Genomic DNA, 20754 nt, shown 5'->3' with positions numbered 1-20754 from the left:
TGCACAGCACGAGGAAGAGAGTTTAGTTTTGCAGTAACATAAGTAACATTATTTTATAATAAAACAAATCAGAAAATTTCATAATGTGTGAATTTCAAAAACAAGGGATCAGTGTGAGCATAATAATCTGTATTATTGATGATACGTATGGCTCTTTTTTGTAAGACAACTATTGAATTCATATATGTTTTATATGTGGATCCCCACAGTTCTATACAGAAAGACATGTAAGGAACAATAAGTGAATTATAGATTATTTTCAATGCTTTGTAATTTAAAACATATCTAGATTTTGATAGATTGCAACTGAATTTGAAATTTTACCTTTTATGTAATCAATATGTTGTTTCCATGTTAATCTACTGTCAATAATAACCCCAAGAAATTTGGTTTTAAAAACTCTTTTGATGTAAACATTACTGATTTTAATTGTAATTTCCCCATTTATTTCAATTTGATTTCCAAACACCATGAACTTAGTTTTTTTTATATTGAGGGATAATTTATTTACATCAAACCAAGTTTTGAGACTTTCCAGCTCACTTTCAATGCCAATCAATAGTTCTTTTAAGTTTTTACCTGAATAGTCTAATTATTTATGTCATCTGAAAAAAATATATATTTAAAAAAATTGTGACCCTGCAGATATCATTAATATACAGTATGAGCAATATCCAATAACAGATCCTTGGGGTACTCCACAGGTGAGCCTCTTTAGTTTTGAAATTGAAACATTAATCTTCACACACTGCCGTCTGTTGTCTAAGTAACTTTCCACCCAAGAATAAGCGACTCCTCATAACCCATACTTGTCCAGTTTTCTCAACAGCAGTCTATAGTCTATCGTATCGAAGGCTTTCTGCAGGACAATGTACAAACCAATGGAATATTCTTTATTTTCATTTGCATTTGCTATTTCCTCCACCATTTGCATCACTGCATGAGTGGTGGCCCTTTTTTCCCTAAATCCATACTAGTTTTCACTTAGTAATTCATTTTTGCAGATGAACAGATTAAATTGTTTTACAAATAACTTCTCCAAAATTTTTGAAAATTGGTGAAGGAGGGATATTGGTCTATAGTTTTCCATTACATGTTTATCTCCATTTTTAAATATTGGAATTGCCTTTGCAACTTTCATATTTATAGGAAAAACTCCTTTTTGAAAAGACTGATTACATATGTAAGCCAGCGGTTTTACAATACAATGAATGACCTTTTTGATTACCACCATGTCAATGCTATGTATGTCTGTTGATCTTTTTTTCTTTCGTTTGTCTTACAATTTCAATTATATCTGTTTCATGTACTCCGCTAAGAAACATTAAACTAACATTACTATCTATCAAGTTATTAATCACATCTCTTTTATCATCAGGAGCTGTTATCTTATTTGCCAAAGTTGGGCCGACATTCACAAATAGTTGTTGAATTCATCAACAATATCATCTAAATTGCTTACTGTATTATTAGAGTTGTTAACAAAGTAACCTGGATATTCAGATTTAAAACATCAATTCTGAACAAAATAATTAATTACTCTACAAGTTCTCTGCATATTGCTTTTGTTCTCAGTTACAGTTTTCTGCATATGTTTGTTCAGGGACCCCCTTGAAAATGATGCTGCATTTCAAGGGGCTATTCTTTAAAAAATTCAATTCAATTCAACATATATATATATATATATATATATCTATATATATATATATATATATATATATATATATATATATATATATATATATATATATATATATATATATATATATAAGCTGCAGGAGTCGCTGGGGGAGGCACTGGAACAGGATTCCTACCCCTTCGCCCCCCTACCCCAGATACTCCACATCGTGCCTAATAACTCTTGAGGAGATTAAAAGCTTTCATCTTTTCTTTCAAGAGTAAACTGAGGGGTAGCTACCTAGAAGGCTCGACCTGCCAGAATTTCTACCCCCCTTATATTAAGCCCAGTCTGTGTCCAACACTCAAGTCTTTTATTCCTCGCATACTCCATATTAATGCTATAATTCCATACGCGTCTGTCGTTGTGGTTTTCGTAGCCGTGTCCCATTTTGTTGTTGTACTGGCTGCAGTCATCATCCAGCACAGGTGCGTCTCCGCAGAGGGGGTAGGAATCCTGGCGGGGGTAGCTACCTTGGCACTGCACCGGCGCTCCTGATTGCAGAGAGGAGACAGCTGCATGAAAAGCCAGCACGGGAGCTCCCAGGAATCCAAACAGAAAGGGAGGGGGGAAAGGAGAGTGAGCTCCACACAGTCCACAGGAACACCACACTACTACTAACACTACTACTACTACTACTACTACTACTACTACTACTACTACTACTACTACTACTACTACTACTGCTACTACTACCACTACTACTACTACTTATAATAATAATAATAATAATAATAATATTAATAATAATAATAATAATAACAATAATAATAATCATAATAATAATAATAATAATAATAATTGTAGTGATGCATTCAGACATTCTTGACCTTGTTATACTAAATCAATATTTTAATGAAAAATGTACAAAATAATGTAGCTACAATTCTCTGATTTTAGTACAGGATTTTATTTTGTGTGTTGTCAAAGCTTTATATGAATCTTTTATGATAAAACTTAACCGTGAGTTTTCTGTGCCACATTAACTGTTTGTGTCTCTGTGGAAAAGCTACATCAGTCAGCTCAGGTAAAGCCTCTATCTACTGCAGTGTTTCTCAGTTCCGGTCCTGGGGCCCCCCTGCCCTGCATGTTTTAGATGTTACCCTACTCCAGCACACCTGATTCAAATGAATGGCTCGTTATCAGGCTCCAGCGGCGCTTGATGACGAGCTGATCATTTGAATCAGGTGTGTTGGATTTGGGTAACATCTAAAACAAGCAGGGCAGGGGGGCCCCAGGACCAGAATTGAGAAACACTGATCTACTGTCAGTGGGATGGAGGGCACCTGTAGTCAGTGCCTCGAAGCTGTTCATGACATTATTTAATTTAGAACCTAAATCCAGAAAAAAATCTGTTAAACTGTTGGTTTACTTTTTAAACCGTATCATGAACATATGGAGTGATGGCTTTCTCTCTGTTTTAGAAGTTAATATACACTGTACTCTGATAGTGATCCAGAAAAAAAAGACATTCAGAGCCAAAGTGCTGCTGAGCATATTTAATCAATCAGTTTAACAAAAGAAAGGTTGACTATAAGCTGCTTGAAACATCTTTTGATTCCTTAAAAATGTAAATAACAGAAAACACAAACTTTACATAAACAAGAAACGAACCTAAAGTCTTAATTCTGAGAAAAGAATAATAATCAAAGTAAAACAGTGGAAACATGGGCAGTCAGCTGTTGCAGTGGATTGAGTCAGACTGAGACAAAGTTTCATTAAATCATTTTTCTGTCCACATAGAAAACCAACTGAAAATGATTCATCAACAAGAAAAATAGAAACAACTTCTGTAAATTGTAGAGCACATTTTGGCTGCATAAAAATCAATGGAGATATAAGAGTGAATACTGTAGACACTTCACAAAAAATACAACTGTTGTCAAACTTTCAAGTTAACAACAACAAAGTAAATCAAACACAGTCAGATCCGTAAACAAACTCAGTAAAGATTTTAAAAAGCATACCAACAGCATAAAATCTGAGTTACAGTATCTTCAATGCTCTTCAATGACAAAAAAGCATACACTAAGGAAAATGGATGGATCTTTAAATTGAAGAGCTTAATTATTGGAAACTTCCTGGAATATATAAGCAAATGGCCATTTATTTGATGAAAGAATAACAGTTTTTGGTTCTTCTTTCCCATTTATCAAGCTCTTCCAAAAGTGTAGTTTTTACTGGTGATGCAAAGTCATAAAACTTCAAACCAACATTACATCCTCACAGATACATTGTGTAGGATCATAATGCATCATTACTTTACTCCAAAACAAAACAAAACAAAACAAAACAACAAAAAAAACAACAACAAACAATCCAGATAAACCAAACCATACAACCAGCAGATTTATTAAAAACCCAGTTTCATTCTTTCTCTGAATTACCAGTGTTTTTTCTTGACATTCCTCTTTCAAGTCTTGCTTTTAGAACTTCTGAACTGTCTTTCCTTCTTCTTCTTTTTTATGTCCATCAAGCTTGAAAAAATATAGCAATGACAGGAGGAGCAACACTTCTGGACACTTCAGGCCAAACAGATGTAACGTTATTACTTTTTATTTTACACCATAGGACCTTTTGAGACTTTCCTCTGCATGCTTTTTGGTGATGTCCTTCCAAGTGTCAGGGATTTCTGCAGGCCGTGCTTCATATGCTTCAGCAAACTTGTTGTTGAACCTGTTCAGAACATATTTCCAGTAGTCCGAAGCCTTGAGGCTTGTGTCTGGAGCTATTCGCCAGTCCGGAAAGATGTCAGTGTACTCCTTGAAAGGGTGGGGTTTATGGTTTGTGGCACCACAGAGGAAAGTTTTGTCACTGGCCACAGAGGAAGTGCAAATGTCAATAACAAGTTTTTCAGATGTCATCCATCTGTATCTTCCCAGACCTTCTGGACGATGGAATGTAGTGTGATGCACTGCATGAACTGTTGCTCCTGCCTCACAAGGTGCTTTGCAGAATGGACACTGTTTACCACATCCAACAAGTTTTTTGTACAGCTCATTCTGAGGTTTGACATCAACAGTAGTGAGTTTTGTTCTGATGTTTGTGGTTTTGAATTCCTTAAGTTCTCCTTCCATGTCCTTCACGCACTCTGTGAGCCACTGAGCAAACTCTTTGGGTTTGACATTATTCAGGATCATGAAAGGACCCAGAGAGTCCTCAGAAATGACCAGACTTTCACCAAGTTCCTGACGGATATCTTGAATACATCTCTGCAGGTTGTCACCGCCTTTTGCTTGAGCTTTGCTTACTGCATCATTTATGCTCTGGATACTTGACCTGAGATGCCGATCCTCAAACTCAGAGACAGACTCGTTGGTCAAGAGTTTTAGCATTTCATCAAGGATGAATTTCTTGACATATTGCTCATATGAGCGGATATAGCTCTGGTAGTCTTTAAAGTTATCCTTTGTGAGCAAATCCAGCAGCACAGAGTACTGGAAGAACATTCGTGTGCTGAACTGGAACTTCCCTGTCATGGCATCAATAATATCAGGACCCAGGGAGCTGTTGACAAAGTTGACCACGGCAGGCTTCAAGCAGGCGTCTGTGAATTCTTTTGCCTTTTTCTGGCACTGGTCTCGCTGATGGTACTCATCCTTGAAGTTATCTCTGAAAGTCTCTTTGTTTTGGCAGAGACATGTGTAGGGATCGTTCTTCTCGATAAAATCGTTTTGCATTTTCTGAAATTCTCTGGCTGCATCTGCGCAGATGCCCTGTTTCAGAGAAACCTCAAACTCCATGTCTATCTTGACATCCCGGTTGTTTTTCAGGTTCTTGTCAATCATTTGTAAGATCTCCTGGATGAAAGTGTCATGGTAGTTATTTTTGGTTTTCATTTTGTCTTTCACAAACTGTGAACAGTCCCCTATAATACCTTCAGCTAAATATTGTTTCATCCATGCCTCATCCTTTTTATTAAGGAGTTTGTTTACCCACCCCAACCCCCACCCCCACCTAGTGGTAGTTTTTTCAGCTGATTTGAAGTGGCTTGTCCCACAATCCTTCAGTTCCTTTTGGTTTAACAGTTGCATAGCATGACTTCCTTTTCGTTTCAAATTCTGCCTCAGGTGGTAGAGGACACTTCCCATGACATCAATAGTCCCTTGTTTTGGAAACACTTGTTCACTCATCGTTTCTTTCCACATTTTGTCAAACTCTTCATCCAACTTTTCATCTGTCATGTCAACTTTTTTCTTTCGGCATTTTCCAATCAATTCTTGTACTCTCTCTCCCACTTTTTTGATGTGGTTTGCTTTGATTCTGTCAACATTTATCATTCCCTTTCTGACGTCTGTTGCAACTGTGAGTTGGTTATGAATAGAGCTTTCCTTTTCTCGACAAAGGCTCTTTGCACTGCTGGCAAAGTCTTCTCTGTATGGTTCAACAAGATAGACATGACCATCTGTTTGCTTGAAGTACTCTTGTAGGTTTTTAAGAAGTTTTGTCTCCCCTTTAGACAGCACTGAGCTTACTTCTTTTTTCAACTTCTTGAGAAGTTGACCAATGTCAGACACCTCAGATTTTACCCGACCAAAGTTTGCAATTTTTGTTTCTGCTTTTTTTGTCCAGGTGTACATTTCTTTCTTGAATGCCCATTCCCATTTGTTGTATTCTGTGCAGAGCCTCATGTATGCGTCGGCCACCAGGCTGTTTCTGAAGCTGAAGAGGAAGTTTTCATGCTTGACAGCTCTCCAAAGGCTTCTTATCCACTCTGTGAACTCTGGGATGTTATTAGCAGAAGTCTTACAATTTCCCAGAACTTTAAGGATGTTCTTCTTGAGCTCATAAACAGCCTCACTGTACCCTGCATTGACTGGTGCCATTGGTGGACTCCCGTTCCAGAGTCCTGGGACATACATGTTCCCAGTTTCTGGGTTGTACTCCATCACATCAGTGAAGTTCTTGTACTCCTCCTTGTTTTCCATTTTGGCTGCTGCAAGCGTCATCTCATTTAGCTGCTCCAAGAGCAGCTGTCTGTCTCGTAGATTATTCTCGGGGGCCGACACATCTGCCACATTCTGATGAACAAACTGACATTTGGGTTTTTTGCCCACCTCGTTCATCCTGAGAAATGCATGAACCACTATCTGTAGGATATCCTTCATTTCTGTGGAGTTCTCCATTGCAATATTGATGACAGTGATATCACTCAATCCCACAACAAGTGTTGCCAGCTCGTTGTCATGTTCATAGCTGTAATCTAGTTTTGCAAGCTCTGGTGACTTTAAGCCCTCAGTGTCGATGATCATCAAAAAGTCACAGCCGAGTTCTTTTTTCATGTCTTCATTTACTTTGATGAGCAACATAAAAGCCCCTCGAGTGCATCGACCATTGCTGACTGCAAACTGGACTCCAAACATGGTGTTGAGGAGAGTGGACTTCCCTGTACTTTGGACTCCAAGTACTGTGACAACCAGAATCTTGTTCTGAGGAGACACCAGCTCATTGAGCTCAGACAGAACATCAGTCACCCATCTGAGAGGTATGTTGGACGCATCGCCATCAACAAGCTCAACAGGCAATCCATCCAACAACAACTCTGCACAAAGTTTGGGAAGATGCTTTAAGAGCTGACGTGATGGATTTGTTTCTGGAAGGGAGACTGAGGCTTCGTAGATCTGACCCATTTCACGGAAGAAGTGTTCAATCCCAAGGGAGCTGTTGGAAAGTTCTCTGTCAATTTCTTTGATTTCCTCTTTGTTTTCAGGACTTTTGTTTTTGTTTTTGTAAACCTCTCTGAGGCCTGATAGTTTCTGTCGAGACAGATCATCGAGGTTCAGTCGCATCCATTTCAGGAAATAACACCTCTCAGCACTCGATGTTGATATTGCATCAATGAAACATTTCACTGCATCAGACATACCACGAGAATTCTGTTTTTCTCTAAGTTTTCTTTTCTGTTTCCGAAGATCACTTTTGTACACTTCTATGTTTTTTGTACCAACTTTTCGAAGTCGAAACTTTTCTTTCTCCAAGAGAGTCAGTTCCTTCCATATTTCCCCTTGCAATGGCAGCTGGGTCTCTTTGTATTTAGGGATGTCTTCTATCCCTGCAGTGATGGCATCTGCTTTTGTCTTTGCAGTCTGGCATTCTCCACAGTCTTCATCAACCCAGATTCCCAGTTCATGGGCAATGTCTGCCATCTGCTCAATTGTCTTCTTCTCTGCACTCTTAATTATGTTGTTAACCTTTTTGTGCAGATTTTTTATGAAGTCTGCCGCATTTATTTGCTTGGTCTTCAGAAGGATATGGCTTTCATCCAGCTTTAGCTTTTCAGCCACCGTCTGTAGAGCATCCATATCTAATTTTTGGCTTTGATGGCTACCAACCAAGAAGATCTGTGCCTTGTGGTTTTGGTTTGTGAGCAGTTTGCATTCAGAGTCTAAATTGTCGAAGAACACAAAAACTGCTGCTGATGTTTCACACAAGAAAGAAAACTGTGTTTCAAAAGAGGCAATGTCCCCGCGAAGGTTGGCTACAGCTACTGGCTGGCTAAAAACATCCATGTTTGTGTTTCCACAGGGTAGGTACCATGAAATTTCAGTCAGCCCATTAGAGATTTGTCTTGGACAGTCACCACTCCTCATGTCACGGTGAACAAAGGTATCATGGTACTGCTGAGAGCTGCTCAGAAGCTTGTTGAGGATCTCTGACTTAGACAAGGAGCACTCGCCTAGTCTCACAAAAGAAATCATTGGGAGTTCTGAGACGACCAGTCTGTCTTCAATGAAGCCCTTGGATTCTGACAGTGATGAAGGTCTGTACTTTTTAACTATGTCTCTCATGGCCCAAAGCATCAGTGTGCACTGATTTGTGTCACAGTTTGGAAGCAGCAAAGGCACAGCAAACTGGCACATGGACATTTTGAGTGCCATTTCTTGCTGCACAAAACCATCAGAGCACAGAAACAAAGCAGTGATAATATCGAGGGGATTCAGCATGTCCTTGGACTGGGGACTGCCAAGCAGCTTCTCTAAACTTAACCCGATTCTATCTGATTCAGCATCACAGGCTGATTCACATACAGATGTTACTTCTACATTCCTCGCTTTCATATTAACCATCATCAGTTTCTTTAGAAAATACCATGGAAGATCTGAATTACTCTTGGGAGGTTTGTCCCTGGTTGTCTTCTCATCAATCTGAAGGAGTTTGCTCAGGGACAGCTTCTCTTGGTAAAGGTGCTCCAGTCCCAGATCTTTCAGGAGACTCTCCAGCTGTTTTTCTGTGGGGATGAATATTTTTGTTATATATCTATGTACATGTGCATGTTAAATCCATATTTATAAACCCCTGTCATATAAGCTAAATGATGTAGTAATAGTACCAAGCACACATTTGTATATCCTGCTCAACACGTCATCATCATACAAAAGCTTTCTATTGTGCATTAGCCTGTATTTGAATCTTTTAACAGTAAGCGCTTTACTGGTCTGCAAAACTGGGGAGCCCGCCGTTTCCTGGCAGAACGTTTGCATCGACTCCTGGGATACCTGGAGGACCATATGCCTGTCTATCCTTTCCATCAAGGATACTGGATGTCTGCATATTTGGATTTATGGTAACAGGCTTTCTACTATTTGGAGCTGGTGGTTTCCTGATTTGTCACAAACTTCAGAAGATGCAGGCAGCACTTGTATCTGCCAATCCACAAGCTGCCCATCACTGAGGGATTGTGCAGGACTGTCAACACTCAAACTCAAGCGATTTGCAAATTCAGTCACAGGCAGGAAGTGATTCCTGGACTTCTTCGCAGGATGGATAACAATTTGGAAAAGTTTTCAGCTCAGCTCGGCTGTAGTGGGCCAACAGATTTGGTCATTTGGCACACGCAGAGTTGACCAGTGGGACCTTCAAGCGGACAAGAAATTGCAGAGTCTGTCTAACCCAAACAATCTTTATCTCTTAATCTCCCGTACTTTTGATCAGGTCTGTATTCTAACCTCTGCTTCACAACTTAACTGGTATTAATAGATATTAGCTTTGGTTTCAGGTATTTGTCACCGTTTACTTTAGGACTGAGAACAACAGAAAGAGGGAAAAGACAAGACAGAGGTTTATGATGAATGTGGGCCACAGAGGGTGAGCAGGCGGCTTTCCTATAAAACTATGCCTGTATGTTCATGTCATTTGTGCTTGATGAAGTTTTAACTTTCCAAAATACATTTCAATGATATTACAAGAGATGCATCTTCAAGTAAGTCTGTTGACATTCTGCTAAGGACAGTGTGGCTTGGGTGTCTTTTTATCATGAGCTGTGTTTTTCTTTCTTGTTGTACTCACTCTTGTCTCCAGGTGTTTCAGCAGCCTCTGTACTCTCTTCTGTGCTCTTCTGTGCTGCAACCTGGAGTGCATTTGGCTCACATGGCAGTGAGGTGTTGGTGTCTGTTGTTTCCTGCTCAGCTTCTCCCTCTTTGTGTTCAACCACATCCTGGAGCCCTGTGGAAAATTCATATCTATAATAACAGTTCTCATCACAACTGTTAGAGACTGCACAGTGTCTTTTTGCTTACAGTAACTTTCATGAAGCTGACCTGTGACACTTGTGTCACTCTGCTGACACTCTTCCTTGCTGTCAGTGCATGGTGAGGATGGGGTTTCTTCTGCCTTCTTCACAAAGAGAGTTACAAAACAAGTGGCTTCATTGAGTGGTCTCATGCTCATGTTGTAACTCAGCAGTATTTGATTTGACTGTTGTATATTGAACTTGTACAAACAAAGTGTTCACCTCAATCTTAGGTGTGCTCAGTGTACCCTCATAGTCACATGCATGGGGTTGGGTACCTGTGTGGGGACAGAAAAAAACAGTTGATGATGTCAAGTGTTTAGCCCTTTAGCTCTGGAGTCATCTGTGCCAACACATTTGGGCAAGCACACTTTGAGTAGCTGTTATTCCTCAAGGGGTTACTCAATCACAAAAATTCCAACACTTGGTGAAAGTTGAGATGTTGCTCTTTCAGCCAGTATGTGGTTATTAAGGTACCTTTCTAATGTGCTAATCTCCCTAATTTCACTCAGTGGCTTGATGATGAAGATACTGTGATCTGATTGGTTTGAGGCCAAAGACAGGCTAGCTTCCCTTGACACAGTCTTGGCTAATCACAGGTGAGCAGTGTCATGACTGCAGCCTCATCTGATTGATCATTCTTGTTTTTTCACCAAGGGACGCCAACTCGGCTTGGCCTCCTTGCGGACAACAGTGTGCAATATTGTATTTTCATCACTCATTCACTACATCACATTTAAGATGGAGCTGTTTTACACATCATAAAAACCTCAATAAGTAGAGGAGAGAAATAAGGAATAGATGACAGAGACGAAACAGAAGAAAAAATCAAAACTGTTCAAAGGAGTATTTTCATTAAATTAAAACTATTCTATTCTTTTATATTCTATTTATCATGAGCTGTGTTTTTCTTTCTTGCTGTACTCACTCTTGTCTCCAGGTGTTTCAGCAGCAACAATTTAACTGGTAAAAATAGATATGAGCTTTGGTTTCAGGTATTTGTCACCGTTTACTTCGGGCAGATTACAAGAGAAAAAGGGAAAAGACAAGACAGAGGTTTAAGATGAAAGTGCGCCACAGAGGGTGAGCAGGCGGGTTTCATTTAAGACCAGTGGGGAACCTTCAGGGACTTCTAGGCCTTCAGAGAAGGCCTTAAAAATCTGGACCAAAAAATATATGTTTCATATATATATATATATATATATATATATATATATATATATATATATATATATATATATATATATATATATATATATATATATATATATATATAAATAAATAATTCCTCATTTAGTACAATAAAATACATTTAATACATCATATAACTTTTGAAATTAAGTGCACTGCAAAGTTCACAGGGTTACTGTCTTGAAACACGTTTTCTCTATCAGAGCCCAGTTTGCTGGCTCATTAAGTGGTTAGGACTTCATGAAGGCCAGGCTATGTGTTTTGGTTTAGGGAGAGACAGGAATATTGACCAATCACAATTGATTTTTTTGGGTCGGGAAAAAAACAAAAGATCAAAGGCCTTTGTGAAGTCCTTATCATAAGCGACTTTGGGCTTGTTTTTCCGTGAAGTCGCTTATTATTATTTATAATCGTGGGTCGTGGTTTTCTTTGGCTTGTTTCTAAAGTGTAGTTGCTTATTTTGGGCTCGTTCCCAGCTCCGTAATAAGTTGTCAAGCAGATAATGTCAACATGTTATTTAAATGTACGATCGCTTGTCCTGCCTGTTACTTTGCCGGTTCCCTCTGCCCCCAACCCCCGCCAGTGCCGCACACTGTCAGACACACACACAGAGGAGACAGCAGCGTCGGTTCCCACCCACGTCCTGCTTCTAAGTGGCTCTGATCCTGATTGCCACGAGTACTCGTCAATCAGAGCAGGCGTCAGAATGAGCAGCAAAGCAGTCTTTTTTCCTGTTATGGTAAACACACGTTGGGAAGTTTAAACGAGAGAGCGCGGACTGCATACCATGCCAGGCCCTGGGACAAAGTGGGCGAAATACGTAAAAAAAATACAGCAAAGAGTAGGAGAAAGAGAGCGGTTTAAACACTGGTCCGAACAGTGGGCAGAGTGGTGAGAGCGGTAGCAGAGCTACGTTAGTTTAACTCACAACAACCAAAAAAGAAAGAAAGAAAACAGCTAGGCTCTGATAAACTCTTCATCAAGGAGTGCAGCACCGTTATCTGTCCCTGTCTCTGAGGTCTCTTGCAGGGTCTTTGGATCATACCAAATATGAGAGAGGGGGTGGATGGTTTTTGAGTTTTCGATAAAACGCCTAAGTACGGGACTGAATTGACCTTCAAAAAATATTAGAGATCATAGGAATACACTTTATGTAGGGGGATAATCAGAAGAAATCACAAGCCAGGAGAATAGCGGGAGAAAGGGTTTAAAAAATGGGAAACTCCCTCCATATTCAGGAATGTTGGCAGCCTGTCAGTACTCTCAATGAATAAAAGTATAAACTCAGGCCTTTTGCACAATATCCCAGTACTCATAGTTTATGTTCAGTGCTGATCTTGTACTTATTTGTCTTGATGTAAATGTGAAAATAAAAATATTTTTCTATAGTTTCTTTATTTTCTACTTTTCTATTTTTCCTACAAATTTCTAAATTCATATACTTATCATTATTCTATTACTAGTTGTTATTGTACTAACTGCAGCTGCTGTAACAAAAAAATCCCCTATAGGGGATCAATAAAAGCATTTTCTACTCTATCATTTTCTATTCTATTCTATTCTATTCATCATGAGCTGTGTTTTTCTTTCTTGTTGTACTCACTCTTGTCTCCAGGTGTTTCAGCAGCCTCTGTAATCTCTTCTGTGCTCTTCTGTGCTGCAACCTGGAGTGCATTTGGCTCACATGGCAGTGAGGTGTTGGTGTCTGTTGTTTCCTGCTCAGCTTCTCCCTCGTTGTGTTCAACCACATCCTGGAGCCCTGTGGAAAATTCATATCTATAATAACAGTTGTCATCACAACTGTTAGAGACTGCACAGTGTCTTTTTGCTCACAGTAACTTTCATGAAGCTGACCTGTGACACTTGTGTCACTCTGCTGACACTCTTCCTTGCTGTCAGTGCATGGTGAGGATGGGGTTTCTTCTGCCTTCTTCACAAAGAGAGTTACAAAACAAGTGGCTTCATTGAGTGGTCTCATGCTCATGTTGTAACTCAGCAGTATTTGATTTGACTGTTGTATACTAAACTTGTACAAACAAAGTGTTCACCTCAATCTTAGGTGTGCTCACTGTGACCTCATAGTCACATGCATGGAGTTGGGTACCTGTGTGGGGACAGAAAAAAACAGTTGATGATGTCAAGTGTTTAGCCCTTTAGCTCTGGAGTCATTTAGGCCAACACATTTGGGCAAGCACACTTTGAGTAGCTGTTATTCCTCAAGTGGTTACTCAACCACAAAAATACCAACACTTGGTGAAAGTTGAGATGTTGCTCTTTCAGCCAGTTTGTGGTTATTAAGGTTCCTTCACTCGGGCATTTCGGGAAGCCCATGAATATACCCAGAGTGCAGAGAAGATGGACAACGGGAAAGCATAAAAACAGAGCACAGTTTCTCTAAATACAACAAAAGAAGATCCTCCCATGTTGTTTAACCTACCCTGAGATTTCTTCATGATTTTGAGACCAAAGCAGCACCTGAAGGAGCAACTCCATGCAAAAACAGGTAACGTTCAATGGGTTGACTTAGGGGATGAACTAAGTTCTCCCTTTTTAGTTTTACTCCGTATACCTGGTTGTACGTATGTGTAGCTTGATGCTTGTACTGTGTGGTGATATTTGTAGAACAGTCCAAACTGTCATGTCTGTCAAGTTTTCCAGCTTTTTGCACATTCATTTTTCATGTTGTGTTTTCCCTGTTTAACTTTGCAGTCACTACCCTATGTTTCAGATGTGTTCGTGTCTGGCCTGCCCCCATCTGGTCACACCTGCTCACTGTTTGTTTCTACCTACCTTTTTCCAATCCCCTTCATAACCGTGTGTACCTCGTGTCTCTCACTGTGTTGGTGTCAGTTCGTCATACCTCACAGTCTTCCATCAAGCCATTTCTGGGAGTCATAGTCACAGTCATAGTAATAGTCACAGTATGGCCCTGTGTTTGAACTTTCCCTGTTTTTTTGCCCTTGCCTTTTTTGCCTGAGGTCTGCCAGATACCTCTGCCTTATTGTATACTCTCTGCCTGAACTTTGTAAAACCCTTTTGCCTTTTGCCCTGGTTTATGGCACAGAGACACAGAATGAGGAGAGGCTCTCTGCTAGATTGGGAAGCACAGGAACTCCTCATTTGTGACTCCAGCTGACTGGTGTCCTGCAAGGAGCTGGACTGAACAAGCAGCCGGTTCAAGTTGAAGTTGCTGTAACATGCAACGGAGCAGAGCTGGACCACAGAGAGGCATCTGGTGTATTCCTGCTGTGACTGTGCTGTACAGGAGGCGTAGGATGAAGTAGCACCTCCAGACCTTTTTCATAGTGGAGGCCAGATGGAGCCACTGAAAATAATGGGGTGGCACCCAAGTACTGAAAGCCATAACTACATTTCAGGAATTCTTTTTTGCTGCTGTAGTTTATCCACTAGTCTGAGACTATGGCCACACGTAGCCAGATATCTGCAAAAATGGAAAATTTAAGTAATTAAAAACAATGTTTTCTGAAAACTCAGGCCAAAGTGAAGATCTAGGAACACTCTGGTTTCATAGTTTGGAAGTGAGACTTTTTCAAGATCACACAGAAAGTCCTCACAGTCCCTTTTAATGTTTTGTTTTAGAGTGGTTTGATTTTTATCATCATAATCATCATCATTGTTACTAATTTGTATTTCTTTACTTACTTAGTTAGCTAGTAAATTATCTAGCCTGTTAATCCTGGATTTTAATAGATACAAACAACCTATTCATTGAAGTGTGGTCTCACATAATTCATAAGCCCCCCAGTACAAGTCAGCACCCTGGTCAGGGCACCCCAGTCTTAAAAGTCTGGACACGCCCTTGCCTGTCAGTGTGTACCTGGTTCCAGGTACATCATGTTACTGTCTTATGAACGGATGGATCTTTGCCAAACAGAGGGTTCAGTAGGTGGATTATATATACTGCCTGGCTAAAAATAGAGTCACCACCAAAAAGAAAGGTCAGACACTCTAATTTTTCATGGGATGGCCTTTAACTTTGATTACAGCACACATTTGCTGTGGCATTGTTTCGATAAGCTTCTGCAATATCACAAGATTCATAAAAGTATACAAAAAGTTTCACAAAATTCAAGTCAATTGTAGTATTTTAATATATATTTTCCATCTGGACACTTCACTGAGCCACAGGGAAATGTGTTATTAGCAACAATTAATCACAGAATAGACGTGAGTAACTTGATTATTTTTATAAATCACTTGACAGCACTTGTAAATAGATGAGCCTCGCATCATTTTTTTTTATAACTGCTTCATGCTCAATTTTTAAGAAGTTTGAGAGTTTTTAGTTAAAGTAATTTGGGTTGAAAATGCCTGACTAGGTCTCATTGAAAGAATGCTAGTGATTTCCTAATCAACATTAAAGCTATGGTCTACGATTTGAAGCTAGGTAATTATTATTAACACCGTTTTGAGGCCGTTATGGTCAGATGGTCCGATTTACGCAATATAAAAACCAAAAAGAAATGAAAAAAAATCTATTCAGTACAGTAGCTGCAAAACGGCTTAATAATTTACCAATCTTAACCGCCGTTTCCCTCATTTCGGATTTGTGTCCCCTGTCCCCCCTGCTCCGCACCGTACTGCTCATTGTCCCACCTTGTCGTTCCCCACTACCCCTCTCACGTCAGCTAGCTGCTCAGCTACCAAAGCGTCATAGAGCCAGAAAAGACTGAAACCAGGAAGCTGTTACTGTTACCCTCCACAGGGAAGGGAAGAAAACGAAAACGGTTCAAGGAAAAGGCTGAAGCAAGGAAGAATTATGAGCGATACAGGTGCCAACAGAGACTGAATATTGAAGATATGTACGACCGGTGGAAAAAGCTGCAGAGGGATTTGGGACTGAAGACTGACGCAGAGACAGCTGAGTTTCTGTTGAACAGGTAATGACTTTGTTTACCACAGTGGGAGATGTCAGCTGAATAACTCTGGTTAGTCTGTGCCTATACTGGCTAATGACTGAACGCTGCTGTTCAGAACGGGTCGGCTCTGTCAATATATTTTAGCATAATTTAGCCACACATCTTTAGCATTGTAAACTGAGCTGGTGAAGGCAAGCCAAGAAAAGTAAAAAAGCAACCACTGTGTGTTACAAAAAGGATGTCTGTCTTGTTTGTTACATTTTCTGCAGGCCGGCTTGCTTTGTCGGAGGGGCCGTGTTATTAGGAGGCGAAGGAGGGCGATTCGAGCTGGGGGGTGAGATCTTGGAACACGGAGGGGAGGGGTGAGTGAGGCTGCGTTTTTCAAATGTGCTTCATCAGTCAAACTGGGTTTCAGATCGTAGACCATAGCTTTAACTTATCTCATATAACTAGAGGTGGGGAAAAGTATCGATACCCCACTATATTATGATACCTTAAACTGTGATAAAATGTCAATATGTCAACTTTAAATATTGATATTTTTGTAAAAATCAAAACCCATCTTTTAGGTGAGTTGGAAGTGCAATATGTCTTGTAAACTCCACTCTGGTTGATGGCACTGAAGAGCTACTACAATGTTGCCCATAAACTGTGTAATAAGTCTAATGTAGAAGTATATTCAAAATATTGTAATCCTAATTTTGATGATGTGGGTTAACGGCACATACCATATGTGTAAAGATACAAATATTTGGGAAGATTACAGCAGTTTTATACATTTATTCTTGAAGACAAGTAGACCTATATTTATGAAGCATCCACATTTGTCTAATTTCTGGGCTTCTTGTTTGCCATCTCTCTTTCCTCAGTTTCTGTATGACACATTCGTTTAACCTGCCGTGTTTGTGGGCTTCCCCTGCGAACCCCCCCCCCATTCCTATGGTTTCACGTCACATTAAAATTAACTCTGGGTAATTCCCTCACAGTGAATCTGCAACCATGCTGACTCATGGAAAGGGTGCGGTCAGGGCTCGTACAGACAGCAAGTGATCCCTCACGCACTTTGTGATTTGACACAGGGACAGCCCTAAGCCCTCGTGAGCTTTACGGGAGCGCGCCTTTAAGTCAGTGAGTGTGTGAGTGTGGACATTGGGATTGGGCCAGAGTCTTTAATGCAGAAGAAGCTGCAAACATGGTTCTTGAATCAGTTTCACCTGCTGAGTGATTAGGTTCACTATCATAAAAGCTAGGATATGATGTTCTGTGGTAATTTAGTCTAAACTCCACAAGTTATAGTTAAACCAAAAATTTAGCTACTTTTAGCTAGCTACCTATCCCTGGCTAACCCACTTATTTCTGTAACCAAAGATAAATGAGTGCAAGGCGACAACACCCCTCAAAATTTTAAAATCAAAGAAATGATTTTGCTTATTGGTTCGGAGATGTATGAGTCTGCCTACTAAGCGTAAGATTGACCTGACATTTGTCCAGTTTAGGTTGGAGTTATTTAGATTTTGAGTTTGCCATATGCAATTAAAGGACAGTTAGGCCCTGTTGACACGACGTTTCATCTGAAAACGCTAAAATGCAGAGAAAACGCTGAAAACGCTGTAGTAACCATACCAGGCCTGTAGGTGGTGCTATAACTGTCTTGTCCAGAAGCCACTTTTGGGAGATCTCCACAGAAGTAGAGTTGAGCCGATCATATGGTGTATTGGGGAATACCAAGTAAAAAAGTCAAGCAAAAGATGCACTTTTTGTTGAAAGACATGATGAAGAAAACAGTTAAAAATAAAAACAGTCAACTTAAGGGAACATCATACCACAGTTGCTCATAAATACTAAATAAATGATTCAACGTGTCTGAAAAGGAGTAGAAAGAAGCAAAAGCTTTTCATATCCTACCCCCACTTACTCTCTCTCTATATTAACCAAAATATGTTACATACTCCAACACCGCCCCCACTCACACCCTCATTCATCCACCCGGCCATTCATTCAAAGGTGTGGCGAATCACTGGTTCTTAGAAGTTCTCCTTCCAAAATAAATCACATTCATAAACACATATACCCGTCTGCATACACGTTTTACCCATATACACAGACACATACATACAACTTTACAAATGCAGAAACTTATGCATTGTTTAATAGTCATGACAAGAATTAGCCATTCACTTAAGGATTAATCAACAGCCTTTAAAATTTACTTGACTCTGTTTCCATAATACTATACCCTTCAATAATATTTTTTCAATAATGTTTTTTTTCTATAAGTTGTGTTAAGTTGATGGACATTTTTACTCATTTTTGTTTGTTCATCCAGACCATTCCAAAATTTCACCCCACAGACAGAAATGCACATACTTCTTAGGGTAGTGTGGACAATTGGTTGCTTAAAATTGTACACACACATACACACACGCGCGCACACACACACACACACACACACACACACACACACACACACACACACACACACACACACACACACACACACACCTTAATTCATACCCTCTCGCACCCTTTCCATGAACCATTTATTTAAGTTACCAGGTGGTAATTTATGTTTAGTTTTATAAACAATCTGTAAGGTTTGTTAGTTTTACCAAATCCATAAATTTCAACACATTTGACTTTAAAAAAAGCTGATTGATGTAAGATTCTAATTGCTTTCTTTTGTAATATACGTATCTTCTGTTGAAATGAAAGGGCAGTTTAAGCCAGGTTTGAAGTTGCCTAAGTCAGACTACAATGTTAAAAAAATTGGCCCAAGTCACTTTATTCTTGAATGTTACATGATTGACATGCAATGTTCCCTGATTACTAACAGTCATCCACTGTAAAAGCCTTTTTGATTGAAATGATTAATAAATATCATATGCTCTGTATGTGGTAGGAAAAATGGCTTTGGCCATTGTTTTAATAGGGTAATGATTTATCAGGTTCACCAACTGACCAAGTCTTTCAACCAATACTTTTTTTGCAACATTACCTTAATGTCGCAGTAGTTCAAGTGACAAACATGATGTACTTTATGTTTTCAAGTTGAGTGTTTGTATTTATGTATGGAAAACTGCATCTAACTCTCATTATTTCAAACACAATAAAATAGAAAAGATGTTTAAATCAAATGAACTGGTTAGAGTATTGCAATATATCACAATATTCTGATATCATGATATTACTGTATTGTGACCTAAGTATCGCAATGTCTTACCATTCAGATCGCTCTGTTGGATGTCATCCATTTTGTCAGTCATTATCAGGGGTTGAGCTTCTTCTGCAGCCCCAGGTATACATGAAGAAATGATTCTCCATCAGTTGTTGCTTATAGACAAAAAGACAGAAAAATATGACTGACATTCATGCACTCACCTCCTCATGCACATAGTTTTGAGGCAGAGATTTTCCTTCAGACTATCTTTAGTGATTCTATATTAATGGAGTTAAAATATGCTCTCAGTCACAAGTAGCTTACCTTACCTCCATTTAGTATGTGCTCTTAGTTTTCCATTTGTTTTACTTTTTGAAATAAAAATAAATATTTTTTTAAAAAATGTTTGTTTTACAATTATGTCCTTGCCAAAACAGTATTCCTCATTGAAACAATCTAATAAATGGTAGGGAGCCTTTTTGGGGAACGTCACAGAACGTCACTGTGTCATGAGGCATCATGCACAATCAAACACATCAAGGGCTTTGGCTTTGTGTTGTAAATTTATCTTAGAGCAAGACAAACTATCAAAGTGTCTTTGCCTTGTCTTTACTTCCAAACTAGGAAGGAGAAATCCAAACATCTGTGTAGCAGACACGCGGACTGCAGTAAATGGGTCAGTCCCTCACTTGCTTACATAAGTAGGACAGAAAAAGGATGTCATAGTTTGTCCAAAGTTCAACAGAACAGTGTCACAAGTAGATGTCTCTATTTTCTGCTGAGCAATTACACTTTCCCTGACCAAACCAATTTCATGAGTTAGTCACCATATGTCTTCTTTTCTGTGAATTTAACATTTCCATTACAGCTATAACTGTCACATTCATATGAAGCCACTCCTGAAACACAGAAATTAGACGCATCTTACCTGGGAAAAAGTGTCCTTGGGAAAGACGCCTCAAATTGTCCCTGCTGTTGTTCAGCGTGTGAAAAATGTTTTTGACTGAGAGCAGGTCATAAAGGAAACTGCAGCACCAGTGAGCCCTGAGACTGTTGCACACCCAGCATGCACCACTACTTGGCCTGACTGAGGCTGCAAACCTTTTATTCACTGCAGGGCAAGAGGAGTGGTTTATCGATCACATGGTTTCAAAGAAATGAAAAAACAGTTCTCAGAAAAGATATTGATGAAACTTGCTTTATGATGAATCAGTTAAGTGTTTGGCCAAGAAAAAAACATCAGTAGACCGCTTTTACATCTGCTAAACAGTTACAACATTTTATAACAATATTCTTTACACAATTTACAGTATTGACAATGTTAACAACACTGTTCCAT

At 39.4% G+C, this 20754-nt stretch overlaps 1 protein-coding gene across 1 annotated transcript; it reads right to left on the bottom strand.

Moving 5' to 3' along the window:
* Positions 1-3220: 3220 nt before the first annotated feature.
* On the bottom strand, positions 3221-20468 carry LOC141790348 (interferon-induced very large GTPase 1-like). Its single transcript, XM_074670169.1, has 9 exons — positions 20344-20468; positions 19479-19588; positions 13427-13482; positions 13233-13308; positions 12982-13137; positions 10410-10465; positions 10216-10291; positions 9965-10120; positions 3221-8906 (listed from the first exon to the last, which is right to left on the bottom strand). Exons 2-9 carry the CDS (start codon positions 19519-19521, stop codon positions 4234-4236), a joined length of 5292 nt encoding a protein of 1763 aa, XP_074526270.1. The 5' UTR covers positions 19522-19588; positions 20344-20468; the 3' UTR covers positions 3221-4233.
* Positions 20469-20754: the final 286 nt, after the last annotated feature.

This window comes from Halichoeres trimaculatus, unplaced genomic scaffold (assembly GCF_033239565.1).
Source record: "Halichoeres trimaculatus isolate MK-OKI-2021-1 unplaced genomic scaffold, fHalTri1.1 fHalTri1_scaffold_5, whole genome shotgun sequence".
NCBI classification, from domain to species: domain Eukaryota; kingdom Metazoa; phylum Chordata; class Actinopteri; order Labriformes; family Labridae; genus Halichoeres; species Halichoeres trimaculatus.
Note: the sequence above shows the minus strand (reverse complement) of the source record. Positions and strands in the feature narration are given on the sequence as shown.